The 25931-nt window shown below is 46.1% G+C and overlaps 1 protein-coding gene and 1 long non-coding RNA gene across 2 annotated transcripts in view; one reads left to right on the plus strand and one right to left on the minus strand.

Annotated features, from left to right (window-relative positions):
• The window catches only part of STAB2 (stabilin 2), a 165980-nt gene that overhangs the window by 45358 nt on the left and 94691 nt on the right, over positions 1-25931 (plus strand). The window contains exons 13-23 of the mRNA XM_075007690.1: positions 1143-1286; positions 3719-3781; positions 3871-3990; positions 6390-6443; positions 7951-8031; positions 10543-10695; positions 17725-17787; positions 19540-19623; positions 21480-21566; positions 22111-22222; positions 25239-25419. Of these exons, the coding sequence (XP_074863791.1) occupies positions 1143-1286; positions 3719-3781; positions 3871-3990; positions 6390-6443; positions 7951-8031; positions 10543-10695; positions 17725-17787; positions 19540-19623; positions 21480-21566; positions 22111-22222; positions 25239-25419 (1142 nt within the window). The remainder of the gene's footprint in view (positions 1-1142; positions 1287-3718; positions 3782-3870; positions 3991-6389; positions 6444-7950; positions 8032-10542; positions 10696-17724; positions 17788-19539; positions 19624-21479; positions 21567-22110; positions 22223-25238; positions 25420-25931) is intronic.
• LOC142020094 (uncharacterized) overlaps positions 18363-25931 on the minus strand; it is a 70981-nt gene continuing 63412 nt past the window's right edge. Inside the window, exons 3-4 of the long non-coding RNA XR_012647271.1 lie at positions 24952-25016; positions 18363-18424 (exon numbers count right to left, since the gene is read on the minus strand). This is a non-coding gene — a long non-coding RNA (uncharacterized LOC142020094). The remainder of the gene's footprint in view (positions 18425-24951; positions 25017-25931) is intronic.

Below are 25931 nucleotides of genomic sequence, written 5' to 3' on the forward strand. Positions count from 1 at the left end.
ATTTGGTCACCCTTTGGGAAGACATATTCAAAACAAATCACCAGCATAACTTAAGCTGGTCTGACAAGTGTATTGTGAAAAGGGCAGGGTAAAGTGCAGCCTGAGGCAACTCTGAGGATGTAATTTTAAAGTTTCATCATGATTGTATTGATCACATATTTTCAGATGCACGTGTACTATATTTAGAAACTGTTTATAAAGCAGGTAGTGTTGTTCACAGCGAAACAAATCTCTCTGGATATCTAAAGCCCGTGTGATGGCTGAAATCCAGCTCTCACTTTTGCAGTAGCTCAGCAACAACTCATAGTATTTCTTTCCTTAAACCGCTACAGCAGCACAACTGTGCTGCGCAGGTGGGCTGCTCTACGGCACCAGTGTAGCCACCACCTGTGCCAACAGGAGGGATTCTTTTGTCAGCATAGGTAAGTCATCTCCCTGAGGGGTAGTAGTTAGGGCCATGGAAAAATTATTCCGTCACTCTAGCACTGTTCCACATAAGGGCACTTAAATCAGATTTTACTGATCAGGAGGTGAATTCTTACACCCCGTCCCCTGGTGATGCTGAGCTAATCTTCTAGGGCTGACTAGGCCTAAGAAAATAGTTGGTTTTTAGTTTTCAACAGTCATTCCATTTATAACAGGAAAGCACAAATGCAGTCTGAGGCTCATGGGGTTTCCTGTAGATTTCAGTACAGCATGATCAGCAAAATGTTGTTGTTTTAAATATATATATAAATATAAGGAAATGGTTTATATTCCCTCCAGAGAGCTGATGTTTATCCATTAGCTGCAATCACATTTTAAACGGTTTCCTGACAGATTTTCATGAGTGTCTGTCATGAGAGCTGTATTATTGCTACCTTCAGTCCCTCCCCTCACCAGTTGGCTAATGCTCTTCACCATCCTGGCTTCTCTTTTGAACTTTGCTCTCCTGTAACCAGGCAATATGGGCCTCATCCAAAGTCCACTGAAGTCACAGGGAATCTTTCCATTTCCTTTCATGAGCTCTGAGACAGGCCCTAGCACCTAACAGATTTAATTGCAGGTGATGGCCCTAAAAGACATAGGCACTACAGACTCCTCACAAAAATGCAACAGATCCAAGAAAAAGGACTGAGCACCTATTCTCTGACTTCTTGTAGGACAGCCAATTAAAAATTAGGATTCAGGGAAGTAAGAAGAAAGGAAGGCTCTTACAAGGGGATATAATTGCTTCCAATGGGATTTTGCACATTATTGACAAGGCCATGGACAATGTGGAACCAACATTTCGGAGTAATAAAGAGGTGAGGCCTAATACATACAGGTACCAGCAGAACTTTTTAAAAATATTATTTTTAAATACATTCAGTGCTCATGAAAGATGCCTAATGGAGAGCAACAGTATGAGTTCCCTCACTCTATCCTGCCAATGTGCTTCAATTCTAAATTTCAGGGACAACCTCCACAGTAAAGGGGGAAGATGTAGTTTTCATGCTGTTTAGACATTTACTTGTCTGCTAAAATAGTCAGTGAAAGGGTCACTTACAATGACTACCTGTTCCCTGGGAACGGGAGTAAAACCATGAATTCATGTCGCGGAACAGCCATTATAAGGTAGTGACTTTGAGATAGCTCCAGACCTCAGTTCCACCAACAACCAAAATACAGAAGGCCGTGATTTTGAAAAATAGCCACTAATTTTAGATGTTTCCATTTTTCAATGCCCAACCTCAGATACTGTCTCAAGATGCCTATTCCTGTGTGATCTCAGACAAGGCACTTAATTGCTCTGTACTTCACTGCTTCAATGGGAAACATACATAATAGCTGTGTCTACACACGAGCACCCTTTCAAAAGGGCGACATCGAAGTTCGGCGATCGAAATAGCGGCTGTCGAAAGGGAGCACCCGCCGCCATTTTTCAGATCGGCACTTCGATCCACTCTTTCAAAGTGCCATCAGGGTCTTTCGAAAGAGAACATCCAACGGCTCCAGGCCCTCTTTCGAAAGAAGGGAGGCAGGAAATGCCGCAGACGGGGTCCCATGGCGGACAAGCCCTTCCGGGGCCGCAGCCAGCTGCCTCCTTTAAAGGGCCCCTCCCTCCACCCTCCCCTCCACATGTGCCGAGTGCTGCCCAGCGTTTCCCAGCCTGGCAGAGCCCACTCGTGCCCACCATAGAGACACAGCAACAGCTCCCTCAGAAGGACACCCTCATCACGGACTTCTTGCTGGCAATGCTGTACATCATCGCTGCAGCTGCACCCGATCTCATCAGGTGGCTGGGCGGTCCCCCTGGGGCCGTGGGGCTCCCCCCACTGGGCCATCGCCAGGCACCCTCCCGAGTTTCCCAACACCTCTGGACCCACCCCAGCAGCACCGACTGGTGGGAGCGCTTGGTGCTAGGGGATTGGGGCGAGGAGAGGTGGTTGCAGAACTCCCGCATGTCGAGGCAGACCTTCGATGAGATCTGCCACTGGCTCGCCCCCGCACTCCATCACCAGGACACCTGCATGCAGCCAGCCCTCACGCTGGAGAAATGGGTCACAATCACCATCTGGAAGCTGGCCACCCTGGCCTCCTATCACTCCGTGGGACAGGAGTTCAGGGTGGGCATTGCAACCGTCGGGGACGTACTTATGGAGGTAAGGTGGAGCCAGTTGGGTGGGGGGGCTGGGGCAAGGGGAACCCTCCACTGCAAGTGACCAGATGAGGCAGGAGCTGGAAGGGTGGAGGGCAGGGGCTGGATGGGGCGGGGGCCAGATGGGAGGAGGGCTAGGGGCTGGACGGGGCGGGGGCTGGAAGGGAGGGGGGCAGGGAGCTGGATGGGGTGGGGGCTGGATGGGAGGGGAGCAGAATGGGCCCAAAGCAAGAGGAGACGGCCGCCACACCCACACTGGAGCATGTGTCCCCCTTCTCCCTCTGCAGGTTGCCAGGGCCATCAACGTGATGCTGCTCCATAAGGTCGTCCGCCTGGGGGATCAGTACAACACCGTCACCAGCTTCCAGGACCTGAGCTTTCCGAACTGCATCAGCGCTTTGGATGGCACACACATCCCCATCTGCGCCCGGCCACACAGCACCAGCCAGTACATCAACCGGAAGGGCTACCATTTGGTGGTGCTCCAGGCCCTGTTGGACACGAGGGGCCAGTTCACCGACCTCTATGCGGGCTGGGCTGGCCGCACCCACGATGGCCAGGTCTTCCGGAACTCCGGTGCACGTCAAACGGGAGCGCTCTTCCGGATATGAGATCGGGGTTCGGATTTCGATGTCTGCCTCCTGTTCTTTCGATTTTCTTCCAAAAGATGGGTTTACACGTGTGGATGCTCCTCCCGCTCTTTCAAAAGACAGCCACTTATTTCGATTTTTGGTGCATGTGTAGACACAGCCAATGTGTCTTGTGGATTGGGAATGTAAATTCCTCTGAGTAGGGCCATCTCTTGCCATGTGAAAGCACAGTGCCTTTTAAAATGAGGCTCTGATCTTAGCAGGCAGGTATAAGTCTGACAGCAATTCAAATAACTAAAAAAAAAACAGCAAATGTAGCCCAGTCTTTAGTGATTGAGATTCATTCAATAATTCAAGTATTTGCAAACAAGGATTTTATGAGCATAAAATATATTTTACTATTGATAATAATGTTAAAATCCTGTAAGGAATAAATCTTAAATGTATTCGTTATTTCAATTCTAATTTAACTAACCTGTAACATAACAAAATAAATATACATTTTTAGGAAACCATAATGACTGTGATTCAGGACAATAGACAATACAGCCGATTTAGATCCATGTTAGAGGTAAGACTATAGAATTGGAATTCTAAAGCTACTTTTAAATGCACAGCAAAGCTAGTATATAATTTCCCTCTTTTTTAATTGAAAAACAGAAAACTGTCCTGGGACTGGTCTTGGAGCAGGATAGCAGACCCTACACAATCTTTGTTCCAAACAACAATGCTTTGGAGAACATGAAAGATGGAGCACTTGACTACCTGCTTTCTACAGAGGTATGAGTTTAAGTCTTCAAATGCTGTAACCCGTATCTGATTCATATCTAGCGTTGGTGTTAATAAAACAAAACTTTTGTGCTTCAGCCAATCTTTCTTTCAATCATCAACCAGGAAAAGAAACTCCAGTAGCAAGTCTTTCCCTGGGAGCTGACCCAAGAGAACCTTTGAAGGGAGATTTCACAGCACAAAGGGGACACTGAATAGGAGTTAATGCACGTTCGGGCTTCATGACATTTTAGGTAGATTTATTGCTGCTGGAGCTAGGAGATTATACATGTCCCTCATTGGCACCTACCCAACCTTTCCCACTTGATCCTGTGGGGAAAGAGGATCAACATAGGATCTGGGGGGAGGTGGATGGGCAGACCTGATCTCCACACTGATCCTCAGTCTCAGAGGGGGAGCCATGTTAGCCTGTAACTGCAAAAACAAGCAGTCCTGGGGCACTTTAAAGACTAACAAATTTATTAGGTCGTGAGTTTTCCTGGGTAAAACCCACTTCATCAGATGAGTTGGAGTTGAAATTACAGCATCCAGGAAATATACATGGCAGCGAAAAAACAAACAAAACCAATGCGCCTCCAACACAGCCTTGACAATCCTACAACCTGTTGTGGAGCATGATCCTTCAGTCTCACACACCTTGGGAGACAGGCCAGTTCTCACATACAGATAGCCCCCCGAGCTGAAGTAAACGCTCACCAGCCACCACACACCACAAAACCACTAACCCAAGAACTTAGCCCTGTTGCCAGCTCTGTTTACATTTCTATACAAGTGACAGCACCACAGGACCTAACCACAAAATCAGGGCTCACATACCTGCGCATCAACTAATACAGTATATGCCATCACGTGCAAGCAATGCCCTTCTGCCCTGTACGTTGGACAAACCAGACGGTTTCTGTGCCAAAGGATAAATGGACACAAACCAGACATCAGGAATAGTAACACACATAAACCTGGAGGGCAGTGTTTCACAAACTTTCAGGACTTCGGCCTTATCAATGTACCCCTCTCCCAGTGCCATCCCAGGGCTTAGCTCCTGATTTTAAGCAGTGTATTTTCTGCTGTGTACCCTTTGAAATCCTTTCATGCACCACACTTTGGGAAACAATGCTGTAGGGGAGTGTTGTAACCTCCCTGGAGATTCAATAATGGATTTAAAGATTTAACAGTAACCATTCTTCCATATACAAATTTTAATCACCGAATTACAGAGGGAGGCATCTACACTGGAATTAATTTACAAATTTAACACCATCAGTTTAGGCTTGAACAAAGATCTTAACTGGTTAATGCATTACAAGGTCAATTTCCCACCTTTAATATTTGCATTTCTACATCACATGCTAGGAATGAGACACAACCAGCTTAATTTGCTTCACTAATTGGTCCTACTAATGGCAGGTAGTATTTTTTGTGCTGCTATGTATACCCTGGATTGTATAAGTTCCGCTCCAGTTCACCTGATGAAATGGGTTCGAGCCATGAATGCTCATGACCTAATTACTTTGTTAGTCTCTAAGGTGCCACAGGATTGCTTACTGATCCTAGGGAGCATCTAGCAAGAAATGCACAGGAAACGAAATGCCACCCCAGAGGAAATGCAGGTGAATGTGTAACCATTGGGTGGACCAGAGTTTATTTTGTTGCCCTTCTCCAGTGCCTAAAAAAACAAAACTCTCGCTCCTATGGAAAAGTAGCTGGAGACCCAGAGTTAGGGATTTCCAGCAAGGACTGCACAGGGTCAGCCACATTCAAGTTCCAAAAGGGACTAAAGAAACAAATTTAAACTAAGGAACTTTATAAAATCTTATGCCTCAGTCCCTGTCTTGCTGCTGCCACAGTCCCAGACTGCTCAAGGTGGCTGGCTGCTTCCTTCATGTGCCTCTCTGCACCGTGTGCCAGGGTGTTGAGGGGAGGACTTTGTGCACTGCCTCTGCCCCCAACCCTATCATACCAGCTCCCATGGCAATGCAGAGAGGCACATGGAGGGCGTCTGCCTCAGGGTCCTGGTGCAGCAGGCCACAGGCTGGATCCAAAGGCTTGGCAGGCCAGAGCTGGACCACGGGCTGCATCTTGCCAACCCCTGACCTAGACACAACTCACTCCTACCACTCCTGCACAATTGACCTCTTAAAGAGATATCCTCCGTTAGGCATTTGGCTTACAGATGCACCAGGACACAAACTGGATGAGATTAACCTGTAGCATAGGCTAGATGCCAAGAGGAGCACTGTTTGGATTTCCGGGGAGCATCACTAATAATACAGACATATTCAAGACTCTGGTAACTGATAAAAATATTTTTATTTTGTTCATGCTGTCTTAAAGCAGGTCAGTTTTGTGTTATCTGCATTGAGTTAAAAAAAGTCCTTTGGTCATTTGTGCAGGGTGAATGGAAACGCCTGGAGCTCATTCGATACCACATTGTTTCTTATGTTCAGGTTAGTGTAACTGTGTCTGTCCTCTCCTGCCTTACGGCTTTTAGGGCTATCTCCACAGAAACCGCCTTCAGGCAGTGATTTCAGACATTCTGCACTGCTGAAGGCAAAGGTGTTTTCTAAACGCAATTTCCATTCCTGGCTATTCTACAGTGGGGAAGGACCGCAAAACAAGAGTGGTTTGTGCATAGAAATGCCCCAATCAGCGTAAACTCGCAGTGGAGACATGGTACTGTAGTTTTTAGCAGATGTAGCTAGTCAGTCAATCCCCAAAAGGCACAAAGGATTAACCTCAACTAGCTACATCCGCATGAAAATAATTTGTGCCTTGGCTACACCAGGATTTCAAATCAAAATAGGTATTTTAATGTAAATATACTTTTTTGTTATTTACATATAATCCAAGTGGAGACAGGATCATGGTTTGCAACTGGAACTTGCTAAACTACTCATATATAAGATGGTACATTACTTGGCAGTGTTGGCTCTGCAGCATTAATGGGAAGAAAAAGAAGAAAAAACATATCTTTGTCACTAAATAAGCACACGTGACTCTGAACTAATGCTATTAAATAGTCTCAGAGGCATAGTCGGCTGAGTCTGTATCTTCACAAATAACAAGCAGTCCTGTAGCACCTTGGAGGCTGACAAATTTATCAGGTCACGAGCTCTCATGGGTAAGTCCTAGTTCCTCAAATAATCTGAAGCTCATGACCTAATTAATTTGTTCATTTTTAAGGTGCTACAAGACTCCTTGTTATTTGTGATGCTATTAAGATGACACCAGCGGAGGAGAGGGTTTGTTGATATCCAAACACGTTCCCCTGTTTTCCACTTTTTCTACCAGAGCCAGGCCCACCAACAGTGCATGGGTGTGTTCAAGGGGGCAGTTGCCCCGGGGCCTGTCATTTCAAAGGGGTCCAGAGCCCTGGCCATCACCGCTGCTACATTGGCAGTGGTGGTGGCTGGAGCTCCAGGCCCCTTTGAAACAACATGGCAGTGCTGCTCTGCCGCTCTGTGCAGGGGGGGTGAGGGGAGAGTGCTGCAGTCTGAGTGGTGCTAAAGGCTGACTGCCATAGGCCTCACCCCTTCGGCCCCTGGCCGCTCCTTTTGCCCCAGTGCTGGGCCCTCCTCCTATGTTGCCCCAGAGACCATGGTGGCTGTTGGCCCCACTGAGCAGAGCCAAAACGGAAGAGCATAGACCCCCATGATATCATGCACGTGTAAAGGCGCCTCAGCCCCTGCCTTGCTGCTGCTATTGCTGCACCAGACTAGCGATAGGAGTCTTAATAAACTAGCAGTAGGCCACACACAGTGTCCCAGATGGGGGTTCCCTGGTACTAGTCTGCATCAGGGCAGCCCCTGCTGGATTTCATCCCCTTTCTTCATGGTATACTTTCCTAATTTCTGCTCATGTTGTTGATAATGTTTCCCGTAGAATGCATGACGGTAGGCCTGAACTCCCACCACATATGCCTTTGTTTATTTTCATCACTTTTACCCATTACAGCTGGAGGTTGCTAGTCTCATCTCCATGGAGCATGTCAAGACCATGGCTAAACAGTTCATCTATTTTAACACAACCAGCAAAGTAAGTCAAAGAGATGTCAACTTTTGACTTATGAACTTTTATTTCTGGTACACTCATCTGGTTACTTTAGGAGCAAGTGAAAAACTATTGAGCCTCAGGCTTGTCTACATGAGAAAGACTTTGCCAGTTCAGCTATACCAGTATAGCTATACCAGCAGAGCCTCCTTATGAAGACACCAGGTGTTCTTTTGATGTCGTAGTTTAACCAGTTTCCCAAACGACAAACTTTCTGGGGGAAAAGGGCTCTTTTCCCTTTGCGGCTGAGACTACATAGGGCATTTTGCTAACATAGCTATGTCAGCCCAGGGTATGGATGTTGACTATGCTACAGACATGGAAACAAAACTTGGTAGTGGTGAAATGAGAAGAGATCAAAGGAACTTCCCATTAGAATAAGTGGGAAATTCACAGCATTCCACACAGAGAGCCCTACAGGGATTAGCGCTATTAATGACTCTAAGACAATATCAATTATATTTGGGTGGGGTTGTCAGGAAGGCCTACTTTTTTTAATATTCGGCCAAATCCTGAGTTCCTCATTCAGCCTTGTTCAATCATGGAGATGTGTGGGGATTTTTAAATGCGTTCACTAACATTTTAATTATCATGTTTTTAAATGCGCCTCAGAACCAGTGTAGACTTAGTTTAACAACTTTAACAATGTTTTAGGTGGTCATGATGAACCCAGCTAACATGTTTTTGAAGGTATTAAACCCTAGTTACACGATGTGCCATGCTGTATTTAATAATATGCAAACCAATATGTTTTAAAACATACCTGTTTCCCTAGCCTTAGAGGCACCATTAGTGGATGTCTGCGTGGCAGTCTTATTTCAAAATGAGCTATTCCAGAAGGCTACATCTACACGTGCCCCTTCTGACAGGGAGGGGCATGTAAAAGAAGTGGGTTGAAAATGCTAATTAGGCATTGATATGAATATTCAACACCTCATTTGCATAATATCAGCCACCCAGAGCACTGAAAGTGCTGCTTTCGAATTGCAAACCAGCCATGTAGACAGGGTTCCTTCAAAAGGAAGCCCAATTTCTAAAGCACCCTTCTTCCCAATTTTTCTTTGGGAAGAAGGGTGCTTTCCAGATCAGTGTTTCCTTTCAAAGGAACCCAGTATACATGGCTAATTTGCAATTCCAAAGCAGCACTTTCAGGGATCCAGGTGTCTGCCATTGTGCAAATGAGGTTCTGAATACTCATATCAACACCCCATTAGCATTTTGACCCACTTCAGTTATATGCCCCTTCCAAATGGGAGGGGCATGTGCAGATTTAGCCAAAGAGAGATTCCAGAATATGTTATTTCAAAATAATGCTGCTACACACAAACTGCATTTTGAAATAGCACTTAGCCATTTTGAAATACAGCATCTACACATATATAACCTATTTTGAAATAGAGGCATGGGATGCATTATGGCTTATTTTTAAATTGGTGCTATTCTCTGTCTAAACAGCCCCTATTTTGAAATAGATGTTTCGAAATTGGCTCTGTTCCTCGTGCAATGATGTTTACCAATTTTGAAATAAGCCAATGGTCTTTTGAAATTATTTCAAAATAGTGATTGCATTATGTAAATGGTAGGATAGTTATTTTGCAGTAACGTTATTTTGAAATAATTTTGCTGTGTAGACCTACCCTTAGTTTTCACTTGGTATTTCACCTGTCAAATTCCCTCCAATTTCATTTGGAGTTTACATGCTTAAGGACTGAGTGAAAACTCAGGCCAAATCCTGAGATCTTTACTAATGAAAATAAGTGGAAATAAAATAAAAGCCAAGCTTACATAAATTTCTAATCTCTAAAATACTTTTTAAAAATAGTGATGGTTCACATTCTCAGTTCAGGATACAGTCTTTTAGTCAGCAAACTGCAAATTAGTCTCTTGAAAATACTTTTGGTGTGCAGTACATTTTTAAAAAATACTGTAGGTACATTTAATAAGTCAAGCTAATTGATCTATGAAACTTCCCTGCATAGTTCACATATAATAGCCAAAATTGTGGGTTATAGGAGCATATTAGATCTGTGTAAGTAATTTACCAAAGCAGAATAACAAAGAGTGTTATTCAAATGTCAGGGAGCATGATCGGAATTCCTGAATTCTAACCCTGGTTCTTTCACTGAGTCACTGTGACCATGGGCCAATCACAGCCTCTCTCTTGTTTTCTCCTCCGTCTGCAAAATTGCGATAATACAACAGATCCAGTCCAAGGCCTACTGACGTCAATGATCAGACTCTTACTCACTGACCTTACAAGAGAGCAGAAAGGCTTGATTAATCAGACTCAGATATTGCTATTATGTTTGTGGAGCAGATATCAAGAAAAGGTGTAATGCCTGCACATATTTGCTTTTCGGATGTGAAAGATAGGATCTGTCGAATAACTGAACCATGAGCTAACCCATTTTATAACTCTAAATAATGAAATGAGATCATGTTGAGGTAGCGGTGTGGAACTTTTCAAGGATGATTTCAAATTCTCTTACTCTCCAGGGACAAATCTTGGTGAATGGTGAAGAAACAGAAGAGACAGATATTGTTGCCAAAAATGGTCGAATATACACTCTTGCAGGTGTTCTTATTCCTCCCTCGATTGTTCCTATTCTACCACACCGATGTGACAGGGAAAGGAGTGAAATTAAAATGGTAAGGAAAGCTAGTACAACAAGGTTTAAGAAAGTAGCCACTAAGCACTCAGTGCATGGTATTTTGATCTCCTCTTTATTGCAACATCAGAGAAATCAGAAACACATATGATAAAATTTCAGATAAAATACAAAGCCTGCAGAGAGTGTAGCATGCAAACTGCTCAGTTACCAGTTGCATCTCGCATGAGCACATCCCATCCCACTTCAAGTTCTCATCCAGTTTCTATAGTGATCCTTTACAATTAGTTATTTTTTCCAGTCAAACCGTCTTCCTCCCAGAGTTCTGTTTGAGCTTATACCAGTGCGTGGCCACTTCTAGTTCCCATAGCAACTATTTAAGATCAATATTTTTTTCTGAAGTGTGATGAAAATGCATTAAGTAAAGTAAGTCTGTGCTCCATTTTGTACCTTATGTCCTCAGATTAGGAAACACAAAATGTACACATTTTGAATAATTGAGCATCCCACAGCATAATTCAATTTCAGTAGCATATTATAGGACTTGTAGACTTGGCAATAGAAGAATAACTGTCAGGTACAGCTGCTTGACTACTGAAAGTATTATTCTGATCCTCTCTTCTAGGATCACACCCACATACATACCTGGGCCAAAGAAATTTCTATCCCAGTGATACAATATGATAAAAGAAGATTGTCATTATTTTGCAACAACCTAAAAACATAATTCTGACACAAAAGCTCAGCTGAACTGGACAGCATCTATTTGTAATGAAATGGAACAAGTGGTTATAATAAAAAGCCATTAACCATGGCAATAACAACTAAGTGCCCCATGTGCAGTAGAATCATAAACTGGGCACAATGCCACACAACAGTTCCTGGCATGGAAATTGTGCGATGTCTAAAATCCATTAGTATTTTAAGTTCATTAAAACAAACCTTTTCAACTGAGCAGTATTCGTTTCCCTCATTGATTAACATGTCTTGCAAAAATTATAGGTAATTTAAAGTGGGGGATCTCAGTGACTATGCTTTCAGTGTTAAAAAAAAGTAACTCTAAATAAAGCAACTGAGTTTTGATTACAGCTGATGTTTGCATTCTGGACTGGATATCAGAATGCCTGCATTCTGTACTCGAGTCTCCTGTTGACTTGTGTGACTTAACCTCTCTACTTCAGCTTCTGTCTCTGACATGCTAGTGTTTTGTAACATGCTATGAAATGCATGGATGAAAAGCACTCTTATGTAGGTGTATTATGTTATTTAGAAGAATTCACAGCCAAACATAGTGCATCCCTAAGGTCCCAATAATAGTAACATGAGACCTATGCAAGGCCATGTCTACGCTATCCAAAAACTTCAAAATGGCCATGCAAATGGCCATTTCGAAGGTTACTAATGAAGCACTGAAATACATATTCAGTGCCTCATTAGCATGCAGGCGGCCACGGCGCTTCGAAAGTCATGCGGCTCGCCACTGCGCAGCTCATCCAGACAGGGCTCTTTTTCGAAAGGACCCCACCTACTTTGAAGTCCCCTTATTCCTGTGAGCAGATGGGAATAAGGGGACTTCAAAGTAGGTGGGGTCCTTTCAAAAAGGAGCCACATCTGGACAAGCCGCGCGGTGGCGAGCCGCATCAATTTCGAAGCGCCGCAGCCGCCCACATGCTAATGAGGCACTGAATATGTATTTCAGCGCTTCATTAGTAAACTTCGAAATGGCTTGGCCATTTCGAAGTTTTTGGCTAGTGTAGACGTAGCCCAAATGTTTCAGTTCAGAGGTCAAACAGAAAAATAAAAATAAAAGTTGTTTGGTGTCAACTTGTTGTTTAGGTGTTTGTCCCCCCTAAAAAGAAGATGTTTAACTTTTTTCTAAAATACAAAATGTGCACTGTGTAACATTGGAGGTGTGCAAATCCAAAACATGGAACATTTGAAGGCTTGATTCACAGGTCTTTCACAAATAAAATTCCTATTGTCTCCTGAGAGAAGTCTGGGGACATAAATACTGCAGACCAGGCTCTTAAACATTATAGAACTTGGGAAATACCTTGGTCAATCACTCAGGCCGTTTCTACACATGCCACTTGTTCCGGAAGACGATCATCCAGAAGATGTCTTTCAGAGGATCGTCTTCTGGAACAGCGCATCTACGTGCTAAATGGGCCCCCAAAAGAGCTGCCCCTTCTTCCGGAAAAGCACATCCACACATATACTGGTGCTCTTCCAGAAGAACAGGGCAGGATATGGCACGGACAGGGTTGCACAGCCCGGAAGCCATTCTGGGGCCCCACCCAAACAGCCCCTCCCCACACAAGCTGCTGAGGCCTGCAGCATCTGTGCACAGCAAGGCAGACACAGGTCTCTGTCCAGCGCACACTGACCAGCATGCATGGACCCCCAGCAGCCACCGGCCAGCAGGTTTGCCTTTACCCACAGGTTGGCCATCCTCCTAGCCACCTTTCTTGACCCCCTGTGGAGACAAAGACCTAGGCCCATGGGTCCTGAACTCCCACCGCCCTTTCCGGGCCACCTCCAGACCATCCAGCACATCTGGACCCACACCACCAGCATGGACGGGTGGGACAGGGTTGTCATGGAGGAGTGGGACAATGACTACTGGATGCAGAACCTGCGGATGAAAGAAGAGTCCTTCCTGGAGATCTGCAGCTGGCTCGCCCCCATGCTACAATGCCAGCATACCTGGATGAAGCCAGCCCTTTCCCCAGCAAAGCACATGGCCGTCGCCATATGGAAATTGGCCACCCCGGACGGCTACCAGTCCATCAGGCAGCAATTCAGGGTGGGCACATCCACCGTCGGGGCCGTTGTCCTACAGGTGAGCCCTGCCCCAGGCCCTGCCCCATCGGGGGGATGCGGGGGAGCAGTGGGCCGATTGGGTGGGGGCCGGTCCAGGCGGGCAGGCAGGTGCAGCCCAGAAGGCATACCACATGACCACTGCTGGAGGGGTCCTCCATCGGGGGGGCCCAGTGGCGAAGGAGGGGGTGGAAGGGGAAAGGGGCAGGAACCCCCATGTGTACATCCGCGAGTGCACCCATTCCTCTTCCCCTGCAGGTTGTGATGGCCATCAACCATGTGCTGGTGCAGCAGCTGGTGAGCATCGGGGACCTGGACATAGCCATTGAGGGCTTTGCCATGCTCAGGTTCCCCCAGTGCTTCAGGGCAATCAACAGGACACACATCCCCAGTAGGGCCCCAGACCACAGTGGTGGCCAATACATCAGCCACAAGGGGTATCACTCCATTGTGTTCCAGACGGTGATGGACACTCGTGGGAAGTTCACAGACATTTATGTTGGCGGGCCGGGCAGGGCGCCTGATGCATGGATCCTGCAGAATTCTGCCCTGTTCTGCAGGATGGAGGCCGGGACATTCGTGCCCCAGCAGGAGCGTGTCATCAGGGAGGTCGTGATGCCCCTCTGCCTCTTGGGTGACTCTGCCTACCCACTCCAGCCCTGGTTGATGCAGCCATACATGGGCCACCTCATACCCTCCCAGGAGCTGCTTAACGCCCTACTCATACAGGCCCAGTATCCTGTCAAGTGCACCTTCGGCAGTCTGAAGGTGCAGTTCAGGTGTCTCCTCATGTGCCTCAGTGTAGGGGTGGAGAACGTCCTGCAGGTCATGGCTGCCTGCTGTGCACTCCACCACCTCATCAAGGCATGTGAGGGGACCCTGCCCCAGGGCTGGATGGCGGAGCTGGCCTCCTGCTACCAGCAGCCCGCTGTGGCCCCCGACAGGTGACTCAACCGCAACTGGCTCCAGATCCAGCAGGTGCTCTGGGAGGCATTCACCTGGGGGGACTACTAAACCCCCGACCCTTCCCCACACACACAACCCCACATGCACACCCAACACCCCCAACTCTGCACGCTTCCCCCACAATAATCAGGAACACAGGGGTGCAAAATGTAAAAATGTATTGAACCCACTATGTATTACAATAGAAAATGATTTAACTAGGAAATAATAAAAATGATTTCTAATAACCTTATAGTGACCAAACTATATACATGGGGGTAAGGCAGGAGGGGCATCTGAACTTGGATGGGAACTGGGACAGGAATGCAGGGGCCCTAGTCAAGGGACAGGGTAGAAGGCCCCTCCCACCCCAGGTGCATGGTCATGCGGGGCACTGATGGGGCCAGAAGCACTGGCAGGTAGGGCTGGTCAGCACCTGGCCCAGCCTCGGCAGAGGGGCCAGGGGTGCTGGGTCGTGGCTCAGGATGCCCTCCATGGGGACCACAAGCCATGCTGCGAGGTCCCTCAAAGCAGCTGGGGGCAGTAGGGTGGCCAGGGCCTCAGAGTCATGGGCTGGGGGAAAGGGAGCAGCCAAGGGACCAGCAGGAGGGCAGTGGGGGGCAGCAGGAGGACTGGAGGCTGGCTCACAAGGGCCCCACACACAGTGCAGAGCATTCCCACCACCACCCCCAAGAGTCTTGTCCCCACCACAGCTCAGCCTCATCAAGGGCCAGATGCCTCTCAGTGAGGGCATTCTGGTGGCAGAGGGCTGCGGTTTAGGTTGCGACCGTGTCCTAGCAGCCCCGTTGCCTGGTCTGGCGCATGCATGGACGCTGCACTGTGGGGGCTGATCTTGGCCCAGCTGGTGGCTGCTGGGTCCTCTGGCCTGGACGGGGCTGGCAGGCCCTGGGCTCCTCATCTGGCTCCCCCAGCCCTTGGTGGTGCTGCTGTAAGAGAGGGAGGGTCGGGGGGAGAGGGGGAAGTCAGTGCCACATCCAGACCATGGGTGGCATGGCCCAGGTCCCCCTGGGTGGCTGCCCCCTCCCCAGACCCACAGGATGTCTGCGTACCAGGAGATGCCACCGTGCAGGCCTGCGTGCACTTGCCACACCGGCCCTGGGGCATGGTGTTGGGGCTGGGGTGCTGTCCATGGTGGCCTATCCTAGCAACAGGCCTGTGGGCTGGGGGAACATGGCCGTGGGGGGGTCTGAGTGTAGCTGTGTGGCCTGAGGGGCCCTTGACATGCTCAGGGGGAGCTCCATGGGGGAGGGAGCCAAGTGCTGCCTGCAGACATGGGTGCACCCTCGGCTTTGACCAGGGATGGGCTATTCAGCTTTAGGACTCATGTGTGCCCATCCCCTGCCCCCCCAAGGCTTTGCCACCATGTGCACTTACCCAAGGTGGCCTCGTATATGTCAGGTGATGCCTGAATGGAGGGGGCCTGGCTGCTGGAGGTGGAGGGCAGCACTATGACTAGGGACCCATCCTAGGACTCCCCATCCAATGGGACTTCCACAGTGATGGGGCCCTCCTCCTCCTGCGGTGCGGCAGGGGGCTTGTGTGTAGCCATCTCCACTGTGGTGTGGGGTGGAGAGGAGTCATCCGCTGCCAGGAGGTCCTGAAGCTCCTGGTAGAAGGGGCAGCTGGCTGGGTCACAGCTGGATCTGCGGGTGCTGTCCTGGGCCTGCATGTGCCCCTGCCACAGCTCTTTCACCTTGCAGTGGACCTGCTCAGGGGTCCGGGAGCGGTGGCCACGGACAGCCAGGCCCTGGGCAAGGCGGGCAAAGGCTGGAGCATTCCTCCAGCGCTCACTGGTGTCCTGGAGGACCTCCTCATTGTGCCAGAGCCCCAGGAGTTCCTGGAGCTCTAGCTCAGTCCAGTAGGGGGCCTTCTGTTTGGGAGCCTGGTCGGGGTCCTGGCCGCCCTTGTCTGGGTTCCTGGGCTCCTATGTGTGGTGCAAGGCACTGGCCTGCTGGCCATCTCTCAAGATCCGTACTCAGTGGATCACACAGGGCCTCGGATGACTGTGGCTGGCAGCCCTGCATATGCTGCCTGTCTCACACTCTCAGCTTCCTGCCATGGGGTCTCCGAGTCCTTGCAGCTTTAAAAGCCGCAGGACCTGGAGACCACAGAGGCCTCCTGGCGTTTCTTAAAATGTCCCCACTCTCTGGCAGGCTGCCGCCATGGCAGACCACTTCTTCTGGAAGAAGCACTCCAGGAGCATCTACACAATGTCAGTGGTGACTAGTCTAACCCAAGTGAGAACTGGAGAGCCATTTTCTAGCCTTGACAAACTCTGTGTCCTCACCCCAGAGTAAGTAAAGCTGAGTGAAAATTTGCAAGTAAAATTTTTTCAACAAAAAAATGCAGATTCATTGTCCACTGAAACATTTGCAATTTTGTTTAAAAAATTGCCAAGCTAGTTTGGTTTAAAAAATAATTCTGAAAGGATAGAACATTTCTGTATTTTCTAAAAAAGTTTCAATTTGAAATGACCTTTGGCTTTGAGTTTTGCTTAATTTTTATTTTGGAAAGTTCAGGACCTCAAGAATAAAATATTTTGCTCAATCTGAAACAAAATATTGTAGGTTTTTCTGGTTCACCAAAAATTTTTAAACAATTGTTTTAGGTCAACCCAAAATGTGTTTTATTGTTAAATAATTCTATCTTATGCATTTGGCCAGCAAACCAAAGTTCAGCTATTCACACAGCTCCCATCACTAGTAGATGTTGAGTTTTTATGCCTCCTCATCTTTGACTAATTCTAAATTATCTCTCTACTATGGCTGTTTGTCATTGCCACACAGTCCTAAACAATCATTTGTGATAATGAGCTAAAAGGTGATAAGGAAAGGGTGATGATCATCGCCGGATTATGGCCCAGTGTAAGATTTATTATATGGTTACAGACAGAATACAAATTAAGCCAGATCCTCAGATGAATTAATTCAGCTTTGGCTTCAATGAGTTGTGCAGATCCAAATCCACAGAGACTCTGACCCATTATTTTAATATGTATTTTCTGAAACAGTCACTCCCTGCTGCAGTTTAGGGAGGTGCCAATTGTCCAACAGAGATCGGTCAGGAAAGAAAGGCATGAGAAAAAGGCCAGGTGACGGGGAATGGAGGCAAGCAGGTTGAAGCAAGAAAAGATAAAAAATAATGTTCATTGGAGATTTGATGAGCAGGATTCCCAGGTCTGCTGCTGTTAATTAATTCTGTGATTCTTGGCATAACTGAATTAAGTTTATCTGACATTACTATGGCATTCCTAAAATGTGATTATTGTATTGTCTCCATTCAGGGTACCTGTGTAAAATGTTCCTTTTTCTACAGAAGCACTTGTCCAGGGAATTCAAAGCCCATAGTAAGTGACTTTTCTATACAGATCCTGCCAAACAGTTCATAGCACTGTTCAAACTTGAATTCAGTTTTCTACATTGATTTCCCAAGCATAAACATTAACTAAGTTTCTCTACTTAGCATTTTGGGGAAACAGTAATAATCCTCTTACTAGGGCTTTATGGGAGTTAGCAGTCTCAGAGTTTTGTACTCATAGCCATCAGTCCTGTACCTGGGCAACTCCCTTTTTAATTCCATTGGCATAGCAAAGGCCCTAGATTCCATGGAATCTCTGACTTCTGTCTTGGGGAGTGGAAGCTCTGCTTAGAGTAGCTTTCTGGGTGGGAGTGGGGTGGTTTTGTATTTGTCTTTTAGAGGAGGAAGGAAGAAGAGAAGGCAGTTGCGATAGACTTTGCTTTGAGAATCTTTGTGTGAAAATAAGAGAAGATTAAACCCAGACATGTTAAAATTCTTCTCTCAGCCACCAAAGTAATGCTTTGTTTCTCTTCAAAGGGTTAAGCCCATGTGCAAAACATGCAGCCACACACAGGCTTAGCCTGAGCTTCCTCCTACCCTTCACTTGTCCACCTCACAACATGAGCTGAGGCCTCGTGGGTTGGGTGGGAAGGAGCACCAAGGAACTCTGCTGGTACTAGGAGCATCTATAGCGGAGAAAAGGGATAAAATGAGGCACAGTATTCCTATGGATGTAAAGTGGTACAAAGCAGACCCCCCCCATACATCTTGGGGTTACTGGGACCAGTGTACCTCCCCTCTTATCAGAGACTCCAGTTGGTAGGGTCAGAGGAGCCACAGCAGGGATCTCTGGACACTCAAGAGAACTTTACAGTTTTGACAGTATCTTTGTCCTGTGGTGATTAGCTGTTTGCTCCAGCCCTCATCCTTGGTCTGTCTCTCTCAGCTTCAGTCCATTCCTCCCCCTTTGCTCTCTGCTTACTCGCCCTGTTCCCCTCACCCACTTTCCCTCCCATTTAGCTGATCCCCTCAAAGCAAACCCATCCACCTGTCAAAATAATCAGGGAACTAACATGGCATTTTCTGCCATCGTATTGTTCACCCTATGTTTTTCCCCTTCCCCTAATTTACGTCTGCCTTGTCAAATTAGACTGAAAACTCTTTGAGGTAGACATCTTCTATTATTGTGTGTATTGTGCCCACCACAATGAGTCCCCTCTCTTGATTGGCCCTTGGACACTGCCATAATAAACGTGATTATTACTGTTATCAATAATAGTAGTAATAATAATAAACATGCACATTCTTTGGAACTAGTAGAAAAGCTTCCACTGTTTTGTCTTTAAAAGCACAAATTATCATTTCTGGTGGTATATTTTTTCATGTACAAAACTCAGATATTGCTGTCAAGAGATTTGGTTGTACGTACATCAAAATTCATTTGTATTTGATAATCTAGGCCATGTACAAAGTAGTAGAGATAGAATCATAGAATCATAGAATCATAGAACACTAGGACCGGAAGGGGCCTCGAGAGGCCATCGAGTCCAGTCCCCTGCCCCGACGGCAGGACCGACTACTATCTACACCATCTCTGATAGACATCCCTGATAGATGCAACCGCAGTTAAAAGAAACCAGGAAGATACGTGTAATGTTAAAATTCAAAATCTTCGTATAAGTAGCGACATAAAAAATAAACAATTTTGTGTCCTTCAATTAAATTGTTCCCTGACAGTTTGGTTGTATTGCACTGTTGAATATCTATGTAGAACTAGATTTATGTTTTGTTTATGTTTTAGGCTTTGTCAAGACGTCGATGTGTTTATGAAGTTCTGTCCTATCCAACAACTGGCTGTGCTAGGTACTGCAATGTAACAGTAAAGGTAGGAAATTATACACGGTTCATATAGAAATCAGACCAAATATTACTATTGGTCTTCACTAATTTTACTTTCAGATGTGTGCAGCACATTGTCCGTGTCTACACTTGCATTCCTCTTTCAAAAGAGGCATGCAAATGAGGTGCAGATTAACATATCTGGTGCCGCATTTGCATATTCTTTAAAAAGAGCTTCTTTTGAAATAAGGAAAGCACTGTAGATGTGACTTTTTTGAAAGTAAACCCCATCTTCTAAAGAACCCTTCTTCCCTTTTTTATGGGAAGAAGGGTTCTTTCGAACATGGGGTTTACTTTTGAAAGAGCCACTTCTATGCTGATTTTCTCCTTTTGAAAGAAGCTCTTTCAAAGAATGTGCAAATGAAATCCCAGATATGTAAATCTGCACCTCATTTGTATTTTCAATTTCCCTCATTTGCATGCCTTGTTCGAAAGAGGAATGCAAGTGTAGACACACCCCTAGGCTGTTTCTACACAGTGGCATGCATGCTAATAAACAGCCCAAAATATGCTAATGAAAATTTTCGGGAAGAAAGAGCCTCCGGAAGGAGGGTTTCCTTCTGGAAGACCCCCTGGGGGCTGCACTTCTACACGCCGTTTTGCAGCCTGGAAGAGCGTCTTCCAGACTCCAAATCATGTGACCTTATGCTAATGAGGTGCCGGGAATTTACATACGCACCTCATAAGCATATTTTGGGCTGTTTATTAGCATGCCACTTCCGGAGAAAGTGGCCTGTGTAGAAATGGCCCTAGAGAGGTCTCCTTTTCATGATTGTTTTTCTGACCAAAAGTACCAACCAGACACTTTGCACAAGGGAGTATCAGTAGAGGAGCTGTCTGCTCCTCTTCATTCTTCTGATGAATCTTTGCAGTCGCCACGTGTTTCTGTTCAGAACTTTCATACATAATTCAGGTTTTCTTTCTTTTAAATCTCCGCACTGTCCAAACACTTTTCATTGATTTGTATGGCCACCTCTACGAAGGACTGCACAGTTTGACAATTAGTAACACTAATTGTATACATTATTCTTCCAAGACTTTATGTGCTGCTCACTGGCAATGAATTGCTAAAGGCTTGCAAGAATTTTGCTCCATTTTGCCTCCTGTGGGGTGTCTAATCCTTATAAAAAATGCCAGTAACAGCTCAGTACCATTAATTTTCCACATTCCTCTTTTCCTTCTATTTAGGTTTCTGGGTTTAGTGACACATATTAGGTACAAAAGACCCACAAATCTCTAAGTCAAAAGAGGCCTTTAGACCTATGCATCCCTGTGAATTAGCAAAAGCTATAGGCTCTCGCTCTCTCTCTGACACAGTTTCCACGCTCTTATAGTCATGAATCAGCATAGCAGCCCACCTACTGAATAAAAAAAATATACAGAAAATAATTTAGGGCTAGACTGCAGTTAGGCCTGCTGTGGGTGCACACCTGTGGGGAAGCAGGCGAAGAGGAGCTAAGGCATCTGTCCCTCAGTGCATGGCCCACCAATTGGCAGAGCAGATTTGCAGTCCCTGATCTAAGGAGTATAGGCACACACCTCTTCTTGGGCGCACAGCATGTCACAGCCTCAGATAGTTCTTTGTTTTGGAGCCTCTTCTACACCTGACCATAAAACGTACAGGCGTACAGCAGTTTGCGTGTTCTGTCACACACTAAGAAGCTTGGGGAGCCAGACTGCAGGTGATCTGGGACAGAATCTCTCCAGGTCCACCACAGCGCAGTGCTGTGTTAAAAGAGCACCATCTAGCCCTGACTGGTTGGTCTGTCCCTCAGGCCTTCAGGTGGGGGAACTAAAGTGTTACTGTACGTACTGTACAGTAGTATGTGTTTTACTTCACAGGAACCTAAGTGCTGCAGTGGTTTCTATGGGCCAGACTGCAATCAGTGTCCGGGCGGTTTTTCCAAACCCTGCTCAGGAAATGGACAGGTAAATGGAGCAATCAGCAGCAATTGCACTTCCAGCTGCAGGTTGAGACAGGCTGATTAACACATAACAAATGTGAAAAGTATCACAAGAGATGCACACTCTGCTTGTCTTGGTTGGCAAAATGGGAGTCAAAGATACAGAAGGGAAAAGCAGACGGTACCCTCCAGTTGGTTATAGCAGCCAATGCTGTGGTTTTAATACACTGTATTGGGCCTGGTAGGGATTTTAAGTGACCCTCTATGGTACCCAGCGTTGTCTGAGGCAAAAACAACAAAAAAATAATCACCTTAACTTTAAAATTGAGGATAATGGAATTATGGGCATATGGGAGTAGGGAAGACACTCAAGCTGGGGGCAAGTTTCTACTAGAAAAAAATATCGTCATCAAGTTGAGATTCTTCTGACGCTTAAAGAGGATGCTGTTACAAACATGGTATAGACAAGGCCAAGTCCGTATGCACCTTTCCCTCCAGGGAGTACAAAAAAAGAAAAAAAAGGATTATTTTAACATTCATCTATAAATCCTGTGTCTTCTATGTTGCAGTGTATGGATGGAATGAAAGGAAATGGAACTTGTATATGCACGGATGGATTTCAAGGATCCCATTGTCAGTTCTGTTCAGACCCTAATAAATATGGCCCTCAGTGTGACAAAAGTAAGTACAGATGCACCCTCCTCCATTGTGTGGATAGTTGGTTGTCTTCTAAACTAGTGTTTTTTTAAACTGTGTTCTGAGGAACACTGATGTTCCATGAACAACCGGCAGGTGTTCTGCAAGCGTCCGACACTTTTTTGGTACCATACACTGATGATATGTATTCTCTGTTATTAAAACTAGATATGATGTTACTTCTTCATTGCTGTGATACCTGATTCAATTACTTCATTCTGTTTTACCTTTACATGTTGTTGGGACGGGCTCGGGTTTGTTTGTTTTTTTTGGCGGGGGGCGGGGTCTGACAACAATTTTTTTTCTTTTGAAGAAAATTCTCATAGGTGCTCCACATAAAACCCTTATTGTTTGGTGTTCCGTAGTCTCAAAAAATTTAAGAGACTCTGATCGAAACGCTGTTGGTAGTACAGTAAGAGCTAACTGGCAGTGGTACACTCTGTGTAGAAGGCCTTTGGGGTGGACTGATTTCCTATGGTTTGTATCAGAGCGTCTGAACCAAAGCCCTTTGAAGCCAGTTGAATCTTTTGCCTCCCATTGATTTCACAGGGCTTTGTATCAAACTTGGATTTCCTTACATTAATTGCTCATCTGTCTTCCTTGCATGATTGTCCCAACACCTCCTCAATATTTATTACTACTTTGGAATTTGTCCACGTATGTAGAAGCAGCTGTCTACTTGCAGATGAGGAGATTGTCACTGTCCTAAAAACACAGTCTGAGAATACTGAAAATTATATAGGAATCAGATTCAGAGCCTCTTTAAACATCACTCTTATGAGATAACCCCAGGTTGGACCTATATAGTCCAGACTTCTGTCATCCAGCAACATCTGTGATCCAGCAGCCCCATGGGCACTCCTGGGCTGGAGCACTCGTGGGGAAAAGCCAGGCCTCAAGCTCAGCAACAACTCCTGCACCTCCCCAAAGCTTCTGGAGCACCACAAAGAGCTCATTTGTGGCACTCAAGCTCAGGGGCTGAGGCGGAGAAAGGAGCAGGGGACAGGTGGGATGCTTGGGGAAAAGGGCAGGGTGGCTGTGGAGCCCAGCAGCTGGCAGCAGGGGGCCAGGGGGGCAGTCTTGCAGCTGGCAATGGGGACTGGGAGTGCAGCCTGTCAGACGTGAGACCTGGAGCACTCACAGACCCTGGCCATGGGGCTCCAAAGCCTCCCTGCCTCTTCACTGAGGGTCCTCCATCCCACTTGGTCAATGCTGGCCCCTCTGCTTCTTGCTGGAGTGAGCTCCCCAGCCAGCAGCAGAGGGGCCAACGTTAGCCTCCCTGGTCCATAAATTCCCTGGCTCAGGGATGGTCAGGTCCCAAGGATGCCAGACCAGAGAGTACAAACCTGTACTGGCTATATTAGTATAGGGCCCAGAGCAAAAAGAAAAATGGCATAAGGTAATATTTTTTCATTGTAGGAGTCCATGTTGTCATATGTGCTGTAAAGTGAGAGACAATAAACTAATTAACATGAAATATACAGACAGTCATGTGTGTTTATAAGTTACATAATTATCCATGGCTTTTGGGGTATTGTATGCAAAAGTACCATCCCCTAAGGCTCAGGCTATACCTACACAGGAATAAAGAACATGCAGCTATCCAAAGACAGATGACTCAGGCTCAGCCTGTGGGGCTAAAACTTGCTGTATTAGTGACCATGAGCTCAAGATCAGGGATGCTCCACTCTGGAAAGAACCCAGAGCCCAGATTCCAGCCTTAGCCTGACTGTCTACACAGCAACAGAGAGATAGCCATGTTCGTCTATATTCTATCAAAACAAAAAGGCTGTCCAGTAGCACTTTAAAGACTAACAAAATAATAAATCAGAAGAGCACATTAACATGTTGTTTGAACCGGGACGGCAATTACCTGGCCTATTATAAGGACACTTTTACACACTTTGCTTTATCCAAATCTTGACTTCCTGCCCTCCTACCGCCCCTCTGCTCTTCTGATTTGGCCATCTTGATTATAATTTTGCTGATTTGTCAACCTTGATAACAATTTTGGGTTCTCTGTGCCTTAAATATTGAGTCTGTTCTGGTATGGCTATGGTCTGAAGAAGTGGGTCTGTCCCATGAAAGCTCACCACCTAATAAATTATTTTGTTAGTTTTTAAAGTGCTACTTGACCGCCTTTTTGTTTTGTCTATACAGCAATTTTTAGCTTTAAAGCCTGAGTAGCTGACCTGGACATCCATGAGACTTTTATCCCTGTATAAACATAGCCTAAGGGTAGATCCTGTAGCTAAAGGCGCATTCAACGCACCGTGCTTGATCTCCTCGGGCTCGGCCATTGACCCTGGTACTCCATGCTATTGCATGGAGTAAGGGATGTCAGCGTGAGCATGAAGAACCTTGATCCACACCAGGGAACAAAGTTGATCCTGATATGTTGATTCTAGCTACACCCATGGTGTGGTTAGAATTATGGTACCAACTTTGTTCCCTAGTGTAGACCAAGCCTACGAGTTCCACTGGGCCTCCCATAAGGTGATGTAAGGACAGAGGTTAAAACACAGATCCATTCGAAAAATAGAATATTAAGATCTTTTTGATGTGTGCTCCTGCAAATTCATACACATTTGCTTATCTTTTTGCACTCAGAGCAGTTCAACAGAGCTATCCTTAGGACACTGTAGTTAAGTATATGGGTATATTCTTGCATGATCAAAGCCTTAGTTTGTGAAAGTTTAGTGATTTTGTTTGACCTGTTTGAGACGTATTCTTTTCAATCCAAGATATGACACGATTTGGCTGCTTAAATTCCAGGGTGCTGTAAAAACATAAAGACAATCATGCCTTAATCACCCGAAAAATGCAATAGAAAATATGTAGATATGGTAAATGAATGTCACAAAAATTGTTCAAAAGGTGTGACTTTAAATCAGAGGGATTTAGATTTTAGAAAGTGCTAATATGAAATGTTTAAGAAATGTCATATAGGGACAATTGCTTTTCAATTGTTTGATTTCACATTTCGTTTTGCCCCCTGCAGAATGCCTGTGTGTTTATGGGAAGTGTGATAACAGAATAGATGCTGATGGTATCTGCATTGCTGGATCATGCGAAAGTGGATATGCTGGGAAACTCTGTGATAAGCAGATAGTTCCGTGTGGGCCTTTTATACAGTTCTGCCATGCACATGCAAATTGTCAGCTTAGTAATGGTGCCATGAGGTAGGTCCATTGTGCACACCTAATTAATTTTAGGTGTGTTGTACCATGTTCAAAATCAAAGTATTGGACTGGTATTTTCTTTTTCAAGACAACACTTCATGCTGCTGTACAAACATTAAACCTTATAATAATACAGGTTGCAACTCCCAAACTGGGACTCTCTGGTCTGTCAAAATCCATGGTCCAGCCGAACCATGGATGTGCCCAGGTCAGAGAGCTCCAGTAGCCAGGGCTTAGGGAGCAGGAGGGCTGGCAGCCCAGGGCTGCTGTGGCAGACACAACTCCCAGCTCTGCCACAGCAGCTCCAAATCACTGCTCTGCAGTGGTGGCCTCAGCTCCCATCACTGCCATGACAGGCAGAGCTACCACAGCACAGCCAGAAGCCAGGGCCAAGGCAGCCAGGTGGGGGCCAGTGGAAGAGTGGAGGGCCAGCAGCAAGGGACCAACCCTTGTCTGACAAATTCCCTCATTTACAACGAGACTGGTCCTGAGGGTGCCAGACCTGGGAGGGT

This window comes from Carettochelys insculpta, chromosome 1 (assembly GCF_033958435.1).
Source record: "Carettochelys insculpta isolate YL-2023 chromosome 1, ASM3395843v1, whole genome shotgun sequence".
In the NCBI taxonomy this organism is placed as follows: Eukaryota; Metazoa; Chordata; order Testudines; family Carettochelyidae; genus Carettochelys; species Carettochelys insculpta.